Genomic DNA, 14,207 nt, shown 5'->3' on the forward strand with positions numbered 1-14,207 from the left:
GAAACGAGGTCACCGATTTGATTAATATTTGGGGTGACCGCTCTATTCAGGCCAAACTCAAGGGCTCTTATCGCAACCAGGCGGTTTTTGAAAAATTTTCCAGTGAAATGGCAGAGCGTGGTGTTGAACCTTTCCCGCGATTATTTTTTTTTTCTCCCTTTCCGACATGGTCAGAAGCGCGGGGGACCCAAGGCGGATCCTCCTCAGGGGTTCACTTCCCTATTCAGACTCTCAGATTCTCCAGGGCGGGTTAATGAAGACTCACTAGCAGATCTTCTGGGGGAAACCTTCTTTTATCACCGCTCTCCTTCCTTCGTAACACACAACACGAATGCGCGCACCCGACACATTTCCGCTGACCCCCCCCCACACACACACACACTCCCTCCTGCGCTGCACGCTCGCTCTCTTCTCTCTTACACACACGCGCGGCCCCAGCACATACACATCCCCATCCACAACAGTGGGTCCAGACGATCCCGGCTCCAATTCCTTCTTAAAATGAGAAGATTGTAATTGTGCTGGCTCCTTTGTGAAAATAAACATAATACTGCAAAAAGAGCTCCGCTGTTGACAACACTGTTGTTGACATTCATTGTTAACGTTAGCTACTTCCGCAAACAACGAGTGACGTTGTTCACAGTTGAGTACTCTTCTGTGCATGCGGGTCACTTCTGGGGTCATTTCACGGTCACACATGAGATCACAAAAGTTCGGATTTAATTGGAAATGTGAACGGCTTTGCAAAAAAATCGGATTTTTTTCAGCGTATTTTTTTCACATGAAAAATCAAATTTTTCTCAAACGGCACTTTTTCATCTGTTCCTGATTCACAACAATTTGAATAAAGAACTACTCAGTGATGCGATTTTCAGCTTAATTTTCTTAACGTGTCCTCCATGATCAGAAAAATGCCTTAAGAACATGTTAAAACATTTAATTTAGTGGAGGGGGTCTGTGAGTCATTTTTACTATTTCAGCTGCGTTTCTTTCCTAAGGTTTGTGATTCCTTCCAAACTTAAATTTTGAGTTTTTTTAAAATAAATTAAAGTATTTTTTTTAAACGGATTAACTTCCCTTTCATGTCCATTGAACGTCTTCTGAAGGGTTTTGGAGAAGGTGAAGGATCATCTCGGGTGGTTTATCGTCGTCTTTTTTTCTCAGTGGTTTGACAGATGACAAACTTTCCCGTCAAATCAAAAGACACTCAAAGCAAAGATTGAACGGTTTTTATTATGATCTTAATATAAGTTATATTTCGATAAAACTAAGAGACTACAAGATATAGCGGTGCATAAGTTAAACAATAGATCCAGAGTATACATGCACAACCTTTGCTGAACACAAGTCCTCATTGAACGTCTTTTTTAAGAGTTTTTGTTGCATGAATGCTTTTGATTTGAAACACAAAATCACAGGAATTTCAGCAAACATTTGCATTTTAAGGGGATAAAATCAATAAATTGTTATTCACCCATCTTTTTTCTGTCTGTGTCCATGTGTTCCTCCTGTGTCTGGAGGAGTCTCGGGTTGGTCTGCTCTTCAACGGTCTGCGTTCATCTTCCGTAGTTTTGCTGGCAGGTTATCCTCCGGCCTCCCACTGGGGAGATTAGGGCTGTGCATGGGGACTGGGGTGGACGGTAGCCCGGTTGTGGGGCTGCGTCGGCACAGGTCTCCAGTTGACTGTGTCATTGGTTCAAATCCCACTTTGAGGGACTTGAGCTGCAGACGACTCTGCGTTCCAGGGCTCGGCGAGGAGCTGAGCCGCTGCAGCTTCAGGGGAAGATCCCCAGTGCTGCAGGCCTTCTCAGAGTGCTGAGAGCTGAGCAAAAGCACCTTCCTCTGCAGGTCCTCCTTCCCTGATGAGCTCATCCTCTGCAGTTTGCTCGGCAGCCGGCCTCCCTGCCGGCTCCCCTCCTCTGAACTGTTTATACAATCCACAGAAAACACTCGGTCTCGCCGACAACCATGGTGCTCAGCCAGTGCCGGGGTGGGAGTGGAAAACGGCGAGGGCAATGAATTCTTCTCCTCGTGCTCTTTGACACTGTAAGGAGGTGTTGGCACCTCGAATGTGCTGTGGAACTGAGAGTAATCGACCCTAAAGAAGCCCTCCTCTAGGGACATCACTGGCAGGAAGCGATGGCCCCATAAAACCTCATCTTCAGTGTATGACGTCCGTGCCTGGCATGTCATGCCTACAAGAAATGGACAAGGGAGGAATAATCTTAACTGCCTTCCAATGGGGTTCAAACAAAACAATTATTGGCTGACAAAGAGGGGCGCAAAAGGGCATCTTTCTGCCTTATTATCCTCTTCCTCTTTCCTTTATTACTTGGGAGAGCGCCTTCATGCCTACTTCCTCTGCAACCAACTGCCTCAATTTAGCCGCACAGATTTGAATGCGACTGTAATCTCATTTCATGTGCAACCACAAATATTTTCCTGCCTGTTGTCAATGTTCAATATTTTCCTTCTAAAAAAAAAAAAGAAAACATTTGATTAAAGAACAAGGAAGAGTCTGAGGTTGATGTAGTGACGCAGCTGCAAGGTGAGAGATGCCTATTATCACTGCGCCCTGTCTTATATGAGATAATTGCTGGTGCAAAAATCCTAATTAACTGAATTAACAATCTCCATACTGCATCAGTGGGTGGAACAGCAGATCGATGCATGTCTAAATTGTTATGCACTGCAGACTCGTATTACCCTCCTGTTCGGCTGGTTGACCTGATAACAGGCTACAGCCATTCTGAACACATTTTAACCCTTTGACCTCCACTTTTGTTCAACAATTTTCAACATGAATCCTGTCCAAGCTCCATGCTTTTTCTAAAGCGGGACTTTTGCTATAACCCCAGTTTTTCACTCAGCGCTTCGGTTTGCCGATGCGTGGGAGTCTGATCTCGTGCCTCTGAGGGATGATGTGTGCGGTGTGTATTATGTCATGTTCCTCATGCTATTCCAGGCAAAGTACTCATCTTCATCTACTGTAAACCCTCAGCAATCCTATATTGACTTAGTGGTTGTTTTTATGCTTGGCTGCAATTGCAGTGGTGAGTGCAGAACCATTTTCCAGAAAGGTTCTCCAGCCAGGAGAACAGCTGAAGTCATTCTGTCCATTAAGCCTAAGCAACAACTGTGGAAGAGAAAAGGGGCATGTGAGTCTAGAGCAGGGGTCGGGAACCTATGGCTCGCGAGCCATATATGGCTCTTTTGATGGTCACATGGGGCTCTCAGACAAATTTTTAATTATACTTTTTTTTTTCATTAGACCAGTCCTTCTCGGGCGCGATGCGATGCCAGAGGCGCGCAGTAGTAGCGGTGCTTGGAGAACAAAATCTGCGCCAGCACTGTCACTTTACTATTATCTATTATTTCATAGAGTTTGTACCAGCCGGAAACCTGTGAATTGCCGTGCCTAAAACTGCGCACTCCCGTCTCTGAGAGAGCGCGCAGTTGCGGGGACGGGATGTGTGAGGAAGAAAGCAGAGGGTGGGGGTGGGGGGACAGGCAGCAGGTGAATCGCGCAAGGATTGTAAAAACGTAAAACCCGCTGCCCGTCACTCACTGCAGTGTGAGTATGCGTTTGGCTCCCCGTCTGCATGTGATCAGTCTTTGTCACATCTACAGAACATTCAGATCAACCTAAGATCACGTTTAAAGTCTCAACGCCTGCATGAAGCAGAAACTCACCACGTATCAACCAGACTAGACAATCAGCAAAACTACCACGAGAAATACTCATCATTTATCAGCAACAGCATAACAATGTTATTAAAAAGAATCCACAGACTTATTGTACTTTAAAAATGTTGAAATTACATCAAATGCACTCATTCACTTGTATATTTAGTTTTAAACATATTGTCGCGGACTGAGTTTAACTTGGCTGTTGGGCCGCGTTAAAAGTTCTGGAGTTCGTTGAACGCATCAAGCAGAGATCTGATTGGCTCTCAGTTCTGTCGCTCGGCCTGTTGTTAGGTAATTTGGACCAATGGGGTTCAGCTATGGGCCGAATAAGGGAAATGGGAGGGCTGGAGCGGGAACAGGTGAATACAAAGTTGGGAGAAGCGCTCTCGTCTCGGCGGGAGAGATTCAGGAGTTGCTGAATTAATTGTGCGGCGTTTGTTGCGGTCTGCAGTAACCAGAATAAAGAACCCTAAAAGAAATTAAGTCTCCGTGCCTCAGTGTGGGAAAGGGACACAACATTATTGTATGGCTCTTTCGAAATTACATTTAAAATTAAAGCTACAAGTAGCATTTAGCGGGCCCGAGCACGTGCGACCGCATGGCACGAGCGACCGCCCCGTGAGCAACGCCCTGCTCGAGCCATTCTCGTCGTTTTTTCTTGTCCATTCTGGAGCTCCAAGCTATTGTTAATACGACAGCAGCCTGGGGGGGGGGGGGGGGGGGGGGGGGCTGTAATCTGTTGCCTTAAGGGACAAAGACTTTTGCATATAGCATGAAAAAAATTCAAGCAATGATGATAATTGCTATCACTGTCCCTAAGGATGAGAACAATAGAACTCATTCAATTTCCACTACAATGTCTAGATGAGTGTCAGCTATGTCTGATAACTTGGCCAATTAGCTGGACCGGGATCTTGCAAAGTGCAGGTGGTTAACGTCCAGTGTAATGAGTCTGTGGACGGCAACAGTACAGCATAGCTTTTGGTTTCCACAAGAGAAGAACTCCTGACACATCTGCCCTAACAGACAACTACAAGAGGAGTTGAAATGTATAACACGGTGAAGGAGTTTTTGTGCAGAAAAAGGTACAATTAGAAAAGCTGGTAGCAGTGACTGCAGATGGGACTCCTGCTATGATCAATAGACAAACAGGTTTCATCACTCACTGTAAAGCTGACCCAGACTTTCCAAAATGTCTGCATTACTGCTGCGTCATTCACCAGCAGGCCTTATGTGCAGAAGTGATTGGCTCTGGACATATAATGACTCTTATTCTGAAAATCGTAAACAACCTCAGCTGCAAAGCAAAACAGCACAGGATTTTTAAGGTGCTATTGGAGGAGATGTCTGTTGAATATGGTGAATATGAACATTGTGAATCTGAACTTGCATTCTTGACTGACATTACTGGAAAACTAAACCACTTGATCTGCGAGCTGCAAGACAATGGCAAAACTATTTTTTTTTGACCAGCCTGCCTGAGCCAGTGTTTTTCTTGTGGGGATCTTTTCTGCCAGGGCTTGTCAGCTTGGTCAGTGGATGTTGCTGCAGTTGTCTCCCTTGCTGGGACAGCTGGAGTTAAACACAGCAGCTCACGGCTCTGAAGTGGACCCCGTTGCTGTCCCAGTCTGGATGGGCACTGTGGCGATGTTCCAATGGCCAGGCTGGCTCCTGGTATAAAGAGATTCCCAAATACCATTTCCTAACCGCAGAGCCAAGGATGTGTTTACATGTTTAGGTCAAAAATGTGATGGACAGCTTCATGTTGTCTAAACATGCCACCCTGTTATTAATCCAGTTGATATGGTTCTCCATCTGTGTCTAGGTGATAGAAAAGCATTTTTTTTATATTTACAGCTCTAAGCAAACAAACAGTTGTCTATATAAAAGAGCTTTTACAATTGTGCACTTTTAGCAGGTCTCTGAGTTCATGTGACCAATGTATGGTGGATTTTCACAGACCTTGTTTAAAACTGAAGGTGAGAGAGACTTAGAGAAATGGCTTCATTGTTCTGGAGTTCTTTGTTTCATCCACAGAAGAGTAGAATTGGTGATTGATTTTGAAAAGCTGCTGAAAAAAGTATCTTTTCAAATTGCAATTTCTAACTTGGGTTTTACATTTTGTGTTCCATTTTTTGTGCTTTATTTGGGAAGCATTTGTTATTTGTTTGGTGTTTTTAAGGTTCTGCAAATATACACATCATTTTTTTAGAGACATTTGTTATCAGTTGTGTTTGTTGATTTGTAGTTTAATTTCATTGGATGTATAGATGTCGTGTGGGGGGGAGGCTCGACAGCAGGTAGGACCCAGGCGCAGAGACGGGAGGCAAACGGGTTCAGGGCAAGTGGGTTTATTTAACTAACAAAAAGCGCTGCAGAGCAGGATGACAAAACTAAAAACAAAAACTTACTGTGGCATGGCAAGGGACATGGACGCCAGACAAGAAGACGTGATCAACATGAGCAGAAGTTAATGGACCAGCACAGGAGGAAGGCAGAGACGAGACTTATATACAGACAGGGCAGACAAGACACAGGTGAACACGATTAGGGCAGATGGGGACCAAAGGAAGTAAAACTCAAAAACATGACAAGACAGGAAACCTTTCAAAATAAAACAGGAAACAGAACCAAACAAGACAGAACAAGAACTAAAGCGAAAAAAAAGACAACAAACTGAAACCATGACAATAGAAAGGAAAAGAAGTTCAAACATTGATTATAAAAAAGGATATAAGAGATTAAAAAAAGAAAAAGGAAAAGAAAAAAGATAAAATATTGATTTAATTGCATTTTGAATGAATAAAAACAATGATTAATAGAATCAGAAATCAGAAAAAGTTTTATTGCCAGGTTCAGTAGAGCGCACTTTACAAAACGAGGAATTTGACTTGGTGTATAGTGCAATTAAGAATAAGTTAAAAATTAAGTTAACAACAACAACACACTATATACAGTAGAGTAAGGTGAATTAAAGTGGGAGCACAGATGGGCTGGGATGGTGGGGCCTGTAAGTGGCACCGACAGTCCTTTGGTGGGGGGGGGGGGGGGGGGAGGGGGGTCACCTGGGGGAGTTGGGGTTCTGTTCAGCAGGCTGGCTGCAGTGGGGAAGAAGCTGTTCTTGTGGCGCGAGGTCCTGGTCCTGATGGACCGGAGCCTCTTGCCAGAAGGGAGGGGCCGAAAGAGATTATGTCCTGGATGAGAGGGGTTGGCTACAATCCTGGCTGCCCGCCTCCAGGTCCTGGAGATGTGCAGCTCCTGGAGAGACGGGAGGTGGCAGCCGATCACCTTCTCTGCTGAGTGGATGACGCGTTGCAGCTTGGCCTTGTCTCTGGCCGTGGCCGCAGCGAACCAGACTGTGATGGAGGACGTGAGGGTGGATTCGATGATGGCGGTGTAAAAGTCTACCAGCATCTTTTCAGGGAGGTGAAACTTCTTCAGCTGCCTCAGGAAGTACATCCTCTGCTGGACCTTCTTAGTGATGGAGCTGATGTTCTGCTCCCACTTGAGGTCCTGGCTGATGATGGTTCCCAGGAAGCAGAAGGACTCCACAGAGGTCACCGGGGAGTCACAGAGGATGACAGGGGGGAGGGGGGCTGGGGCCTTCCTGAAGTCCACTGTCATCTCCACTGTCTTCAGAGCATTAAGCTCCAGGTTGTTAGCGCTGCACTATGACACCAGCCTGGCTATTTCACTCCTGTAGGCCGACTCATCTCCGTCAGAGATGAGGCCGATGAGTGTGGTGTCGTCAGCAAACTTCAGGAGTTTGACAGACAGGTGACCAGCTGTGCAGCTGTTTGTGTACAGGGAGAGTAACAGGGGTGAAAGGACACAGCCCTGGGGGGATCCGGTGCTTGTGGTCCGAGTATCTGAGACGAGCTTCCCCAGCCTCACATACTGCTGTCTGTCCGTCAGGAAGTCTGTGATCCACCTGCAGGTGGAGTCAGGCACATTCATCTTGGAGAGTTTTTAATACTAAGTCTAGACAGATTTAACACAGGTTTTTGGATGAAAAAGGATTTTTTATAAATCATCTGTTACACTTTTAAGTCTGAAAAAAATATGGAAGGCAGCAAACACAGATCCCTACCGTTTTTAATTTTTTTGTGCTGATATTTGAAAGATAAGTTATGCAAAAAAATAGGTGTTTGCAGTTTTGCCTAAAAAGACGTTTTCGGACCTTTTTGGATCAAATGTTGTCTAAAAGTTCACCTGTAACTTCAATCATTCTGAATTTTTTTAGGAAAAATAAACCACTTCAACTGTGATCTGCAAGGCAATGGTAAAACTATATTTTTTATGGAACAGCCTGCAGTGTTTCTTGTGGGGATCTTTTCTGCCAGGGCTTGCCGGCTTGGTCGGTGGTTGTTGCTGTTACCAATCCAGTTGATATGGTTCTCCATCTGTGTCTAAGTGATATAATCAGAATCAGAATCGTTTATTGTCATTGTACATGGGGATACAATGAAATTGCAGCAGCCTTGGAGTGAAGGAGTTACATAAAATAAAAATAAAAATAGAATAGAAAAAGAAATACTGTATTTACAACTCTTAACAAAAAATGAACAATATGGACAGAAACTGTTAAATATTAAATATTTGTGAATAAAATAGAATGGAATTACATGAGTTGCTGTGAGCACAGCTTAATAAATATCAAGTTATTGCACAGTGACCCGGTTAGACAGTCAGGATATTGCACGCATTGTAGTAAAATTAGAGTGAGGTGTGGTTGGTGGACGTATGTGCATTCCGTATGATAATTGCCTGTGGAAAAAAGCTGTTTCTTAGTCTGTTTGTCCTGGTTCTGATGGACCTGTACCTCCTTCCAGAGGGCAGCAGTTCAAACAGAGGGAAAGCAGAATGGGTGGAGTTAGTGGTGATGCTAGTCACTCTGCTGAGGCAGCGAGACTGGTAAATGTCCTTCAGTGAGGGGAGGGGGCAGCCGATGATCCTCTGCGCTGTCTTTACCACTCTCTGGAGGCTCTGCCGTTCTGCTTCAGTGCAGTGGGAAAACCACACTTTGATGCCATAGGACAGAATGCTCTCAATGGTTGAGCGGTAGAACGTTACCAGCAGCTCCTGGCTGACGTCGTTCCTCCTAAGTTTTCTCAGGAAGTGCAGGCGTTGCTGGGCCTTCCTGATGACAGTCATGGTGTTGTTAGACCATGTGAGGTCAGCAGAGATGGTGGTGCCCAGGAGGGTGAAGCTGTGGACCCTCTCCACACAGTTTCCATCGATGTAGAGTGGGGGTGGATCTGTTCTGTTTTTTCTGAAGTCCAGGATGATCTCCTTGGTCTTGGTGGTGTTCAGGATGAGGTTATTAGCCTGACACCACCTTGAGAGTTTCAGGACTTCGTCTCTGTAGGCCGTCTCGTCGTCCCCAGAGATCAGCCCCACCACAGTAGTGTCGTCTGCAAACTTCACCACGGTGTTGCTGGTGTGGGCTGGTCTGCAGTCTGCTGTGTACAGTGTATACAGCAGAGGACTCAGCACACATCCCTGTGTGGAGCCTGTGCTCAGCGTCCGGGTGGAGGAGAGGTGGGGGTCAAGTTTGACTGTCTGTGGTCTGTTTGTCAGGAAGTCCTTGATCCACGAGCAGGTGAGTGGGTGGAGTCCTAGTTCAGACAGTTTGTTGACCAGAATGTCAGGAATGATTGTGTTAAAGGCTGAGCTATAGTCCACAAAGAGCATCCTGGCGTAGGTGTCTCTGTGTTCCAGGTGGCTCAGCGCAGTGTGGAGGGTGATGGAAATGGCATCATCCGTTGATCTGTTTGCTTTGTAAGCAAACTGGTGGGGGACGAAGATTGGAGGGAGGGAGTCTTTGATGTGTCCCAGGAGCAGCCGCTCCAGACACTTTGTGATGACAGCAGTGAGTGCAACTGGGCGGAAGTCCGTGAGGAAGGCTGTGGATGAGGACTTTTTGGGTATCGGGATGATAGTGGATGACTTCAGGCAAGCAGGGATGAAAGCCTGAGCTAGCGACAGGTTGAAGATTTTTGTGAAGACCTGGGAGAGTTGATCGGCGCAGGCCCGCAGAACCTTTCCGGGAACTCCATCAGGTCCCGCCGCTTTCCTGGGGTTTACCCTGCTGAACATCCGTGCCATCCGTGCCACGTCCATAAAGGCATTGTTTTTATATTTAGAGCTCTAAGCAACCAAACAGTTGTCTATATAAAAGAGCTTTTACAATTGTGCACTTTTAGCAGGCTGAAAAAATTATCTTTTTAAAATTGCCATTTCAAATTTGGGTTTTAAATTTTGTGTTCCATTTTTCTGTGCTTGTATTGGAAGGATTTGTTATTATTTTGTTTAAAAGTGCTACATATTGTATATACACATAATTTATTTAGAGAAATTTGCTATACGTTGTGTTTTTTGGTTTTGTAGTTTAATTTCATTGGATTTATATTAAGGAAAAGAAGTTGCAGCATTGATTAAAAAAGGATAAAAGAGACATTTACTGTCTAAGTCTTATGTTACATCTGTAGAACTGTACTGAGAGTTGGGTTTTGTTTTGGAGCACATTCATATGTTTTGTTTGTAAAAAAAAAAGATAAAATATTAGGTTAATTGCATTTTACATGACTAGAAAAGCAATGATTATTCATAAAAATCTATGAAAGACATACAAAACAAATGAAAAAGCAGTCTGCCCTCCCTCTTGTGTCTAAACTCTTGTCACCTCACTTCTGGGTTAGTTAGCATATGAACTGGCAGCTGGTGTGTGTGTGTGTGTGGGGGGGGGGGGGGGTGAAATTTGACTCCAGCAACAGGGATGATTGAGGAGCAGGCTGCAGCATGAGGAAAAGACTTAAGCATGTAAGAGGAAATGACATCCTACAGTTGACCAGTTCATTTTATATCTGTAAAGAATATTCAAGAAGCATTTAGACATGTTCAGCTATATGCGTGTGAAACTTGGTGTGGATATTTGAAGCATAAGTAATTTTAAAACACACTTGTTTGGAGTCCAGACGGAAAAAGCACAGGTTTTGGGATGAATCAGGATTTTTTTAAAATCATCTGTTTCACCTGGACTTCTGAAAAAAATATGGAAGGCAGCAAACACAGATCCCTACATTTAAAAAAATAAATGGTGTTGATATATGATGATTAAGTTATGAAAAAAAATAGGTGTTTGTAGTTTTGCCTAAAAAGACGTTTTCGGACCTTTTTGGATGTAATGCTCTCTAAGATGTCACCTGTAACTTCAATCATTCTGAATTTTTTTAGGAAGCAGTAGCACATAAATGCCTATGAAAGTTGAATTCTTGGTGCTGATAACCTAAACAGAATTTATGCTAAAAATCTTTGTTCAGTCCAAAATTTCATTAAAAAAATCAAGTGATGAAGTTTCTCGTAGACCCTATAGTGTTACATATCAAAGCTGGAGGTTATTAAAGGCATCTAATTCTGAAATCTCAGCTTCCTGAGACAAACGGCTGATTTATAATAAATTTCTATTATTTGGGTGCACATAATCGACCACTTCCTGTTACGCAGGCACCGTCAGGTGTACACCCATGAAACTTTACATGATGAGAGAGGACCCTTCTGAGTATCTCCAGTTTTAATTTCATGCACATCGGACAAAGCAAAGAGAAAATACAGGGCAGAATGTGCCCAATGCAATAACTAGGTGGCGCTATAGAGCTCGTCCAAGATTGTCATATCCATGGGTTCAGAATAGAAGCTTCATCATATCCATTGAATTTCAGTGAGATTGGACAAGGAATGTGCACGTGAGAGCAACTTTTGTGTGCATAGCGAGATGCCCAACTTTGCCGCTCTGTCACGACCACACCCCCGCATTGAAAGTTATGGTTTTTTGTCAGAGTAAACTTCAATGGCTTTTCAACAGGTGGACGTCATTTTCAGGTGTGTCGGCTCATCCTACTCGGAGTAGTGATGCTCCAAGTAAAACATGTCATTTCCTCTTGCCAGCAGGTGGCGCTACACTTTTTCCAGATTTTTTCACTGCAGATGTGTTCAGAGTCAGACTACAATCATGCACATCAATTTTGGATCAGATTGGATTATGCATGGCTGAGTAATGGCCATTTTTCTTTTCATGGCGTGTTTTCGAAACGACCTCCAATTTTGACGCGCCGCCATGGTCACAAACATCCATAAAAACTTAAAAGCTTTGCAATTTAACATCGGACATGTGTCTAGTTTACAAAACCAAAGTTTGGAGTCATTACTCTCAAATCTCTAGGAGGAGTTCGTTCTAGAGCGAGGCCTGCAAATGACCAAAATACAGCAAAAATGACATATTGTCATCAAAATATCAGACTTCCTGTGCGACTGACAGCTTGGTCCCAAGAGACTTTTTTGTAGGTTTCTATCCGATGAACATGCCCTGTTAAAATCAGGTTTGTACTATAAAGCATATGGAGGTGCTCGCGAAAACAAATTTTGCAGGTGGCGCTATCGAGCCATTTTTGTTTACCTATGCCGTTCTCCTATAAAATATGAAATTTTTCGCGACTCCTGATGTGTATACAAAATTTGGTGAGTTTTGGGGTATGTTAAAGGCCTCAAAAAGGCGACGGAAAAGTCGGAAGAATAATAATAATAACTAGTCACTCTGCTGAGGCAGCGAGACTGGTAAATGTCCTTCAGTGAGGGGAGGGGGCAGCCGATGATCCTCTGCGCTGTCTTTACCACTCTCTGGAGACTCTGCCGTTCTGCTTCAGTGCAGTGGGAAAACCACACTGTGATGCCATAGGACAGAATGCTCTCAATGGTTGAGCGGTAGAACGTTACCAGCAGCTCCTGGCTGACGTCGTTCCTCCTAAGTTTTCTCAGGAAGTGCAGGCGTTGCTGGGCCTTCCTGATGACAGTCATGGTGTTGTTAGACCATGTGAGGTCAGCAGAGATGGTGGTGCCCAGGAGGGTGAAGCTGTGGACCCTCTCCACACAGTTTCCATCGATGTAGAGTGGGGGTGGATCTGTTCTGTTTTTTCTGAAGTCCAGGATGATCTCCTTGGTCTTGGTGGTGTTCAGGATGAGGTTATTAGCCTGACACCACCTTGAGAGTTTCAGGACTTCGTCTCTGTAGGCCGTCTCGTCGTCCCCAGAGATCAGCCCCACCACAGTAGTGTCGTCTGCAAACTTCACCACGGTGTTGCTGGTGTGGGCTGGTCTGCAGTCTGCTGTGTACAGTGTATACAGCAGAGGACTCAGCACACATCCCTGTGTGGAGCCTGTGCTCAGCGTCCGGGTGGAGGAGAGGTGGGGGTCAAGTTTGACTGTCTGTGGTCTGTTTGTCAGGAAGTCCTTGATCCACGAGCAGGTGAGTGGGTGGAGTCCTAGTTCAGACAGTTTGTTGACCAGAATGTCAGGAATGATTGTGTTAAAGGCTGAGCTATAGTCCACAAAGAGCATCCTGGCGTAGGTGTCTCTGTGTTCCAGGTGGCTCAGCGCAGTGTGGAGGGTGATGGAAATGGCATCATCCGTTGATCTGTTTGCTTTGTAAGCAAACTGGTGGGGGACGAAGATTGGAGGGAGGGAGTCTTTGATGTGTCCCAGGAGCAGCCGCTCCAGACACTTTGTGATGACAGCAGTGAGTGCAACTGGGCGGAAGTCCGTGAGGAAGGCTGTGGATGAGGACTTTTTGGGTATCGGGATGATAGTGGATGACTTCAGGCAAGCAGGGATGAAAGCCTGAGCTAGCGACAGGTTGAAGATTTTTGTGAAGACCTGGGAGAGTTGATCGGCGCAGGCCCGCAGAACCTTTCCGGGAACTCCATCAGGTCCCGCCGCTTTCCTGGGGTTTACCCTGCTGAACATCCGTGCCATCCGTGCCACGTCCATAAAGGCATTGTTTTTATATTTAGAGCTCTAAGCAACCAAACAGTTGTCTATATAAAAGAGCTTTTACAATTGTGCACTTTTAGCAGGCTGAAAAAATTATCTTTTTAAAAATGCCATTTCAAATTTGGGTTTTAAATTTTGTGTTTCATTTTTCTGTGCTTGTATTGGAAGGATTTGTTATTATTTTGTTTAAAAGTGCTACATATTGTATATACACATAATTTATTTAGAGAAATTTGCTATAGGTTGTGTTTTTTGGTTTTGTAGTTTAATTTCATTGGATTTATATTAAGGAAAAGAAGTTGCAGCATTGATTAAAAAAGGATAAAAGAGACATTTACTGTCTAAGTCTTATGTTACATCTGTAGAACTGTACTGAGAGTTGGGTTTTGTTTTGGAGCACATTCATATGTTTTGTTTGTAAAAAAAAAAGATAAAATATTAGGTTAATTGCATTTTACATGACTAGAAAAGCAATGATTATTCATAAAAATCTATGAAAGACATACAAAACAAATGAAAAAGCAGTCTGCCCTCCCTCTTGTGTCTAAACTCTTGTCACCTCACTTCTGGGTTAGTTAGCATATGAACTGGCAGCTGGTGTGTGTGTGTGGGGGGGGGGGGGGGGGGGGGGGGGTGAAATTTGACTCCAGCAACAGGGATGATTGAGGAGCAGGCTGCAGCATGAGGAAAAG

At 44.4% G+C, this 14,207-nt stretch overlaps 1 protein-coding gene and 1 long non-coding RNA gene across 4 annotated transcripts in view; one reads left to right on the top strand and one right to left on the bottom strand.

The window, feature by feature from the left end:
- Positions 1–14,207, top strand: part of LOC110015459 (uncharacterized) — a 160,765-nt gene that overhangs the window by 100,290 nt on the left and 46,268 nt on the right. The gene's annotated exons all lie outside the window — the stretch shown is intronic.
- LOC144994324 (G protein-activated inward rectifier potassium channel 1-like) overlaps positions 1,215–14,207 on the bottom strand; it is a 64,551-nt gene continuing 51,558 nt past the window's right edge. For both annotated transcript variants that reach the window (XM_078951831.1, XM_078951832.1), the window contains one exon: positions 1,215–2,195. In XM_078951831.1, the coding sequence (XP_078807957.1) occupies positions 1,543–2,195 (653 nt within the window). In that variant the 3' untranslated portion in view covers positions 1,215–1,542. The remainder of the gene's footprint in view (positions 2,196–14,207) is intronic.

This window comes from Oryzias latipes, chromosome 8, assembly GCF_053564925.1.
Source record: "Oryzias latipes strain Hd-rR chromosome 8, Olatipes_Hd-rR_3.1".
NCBI lineage: Eukaryota > Metazoa > Chordata > Actinopteri > Beloniformes > Adrianichthyidae > Oryzias > Oryzias latipes.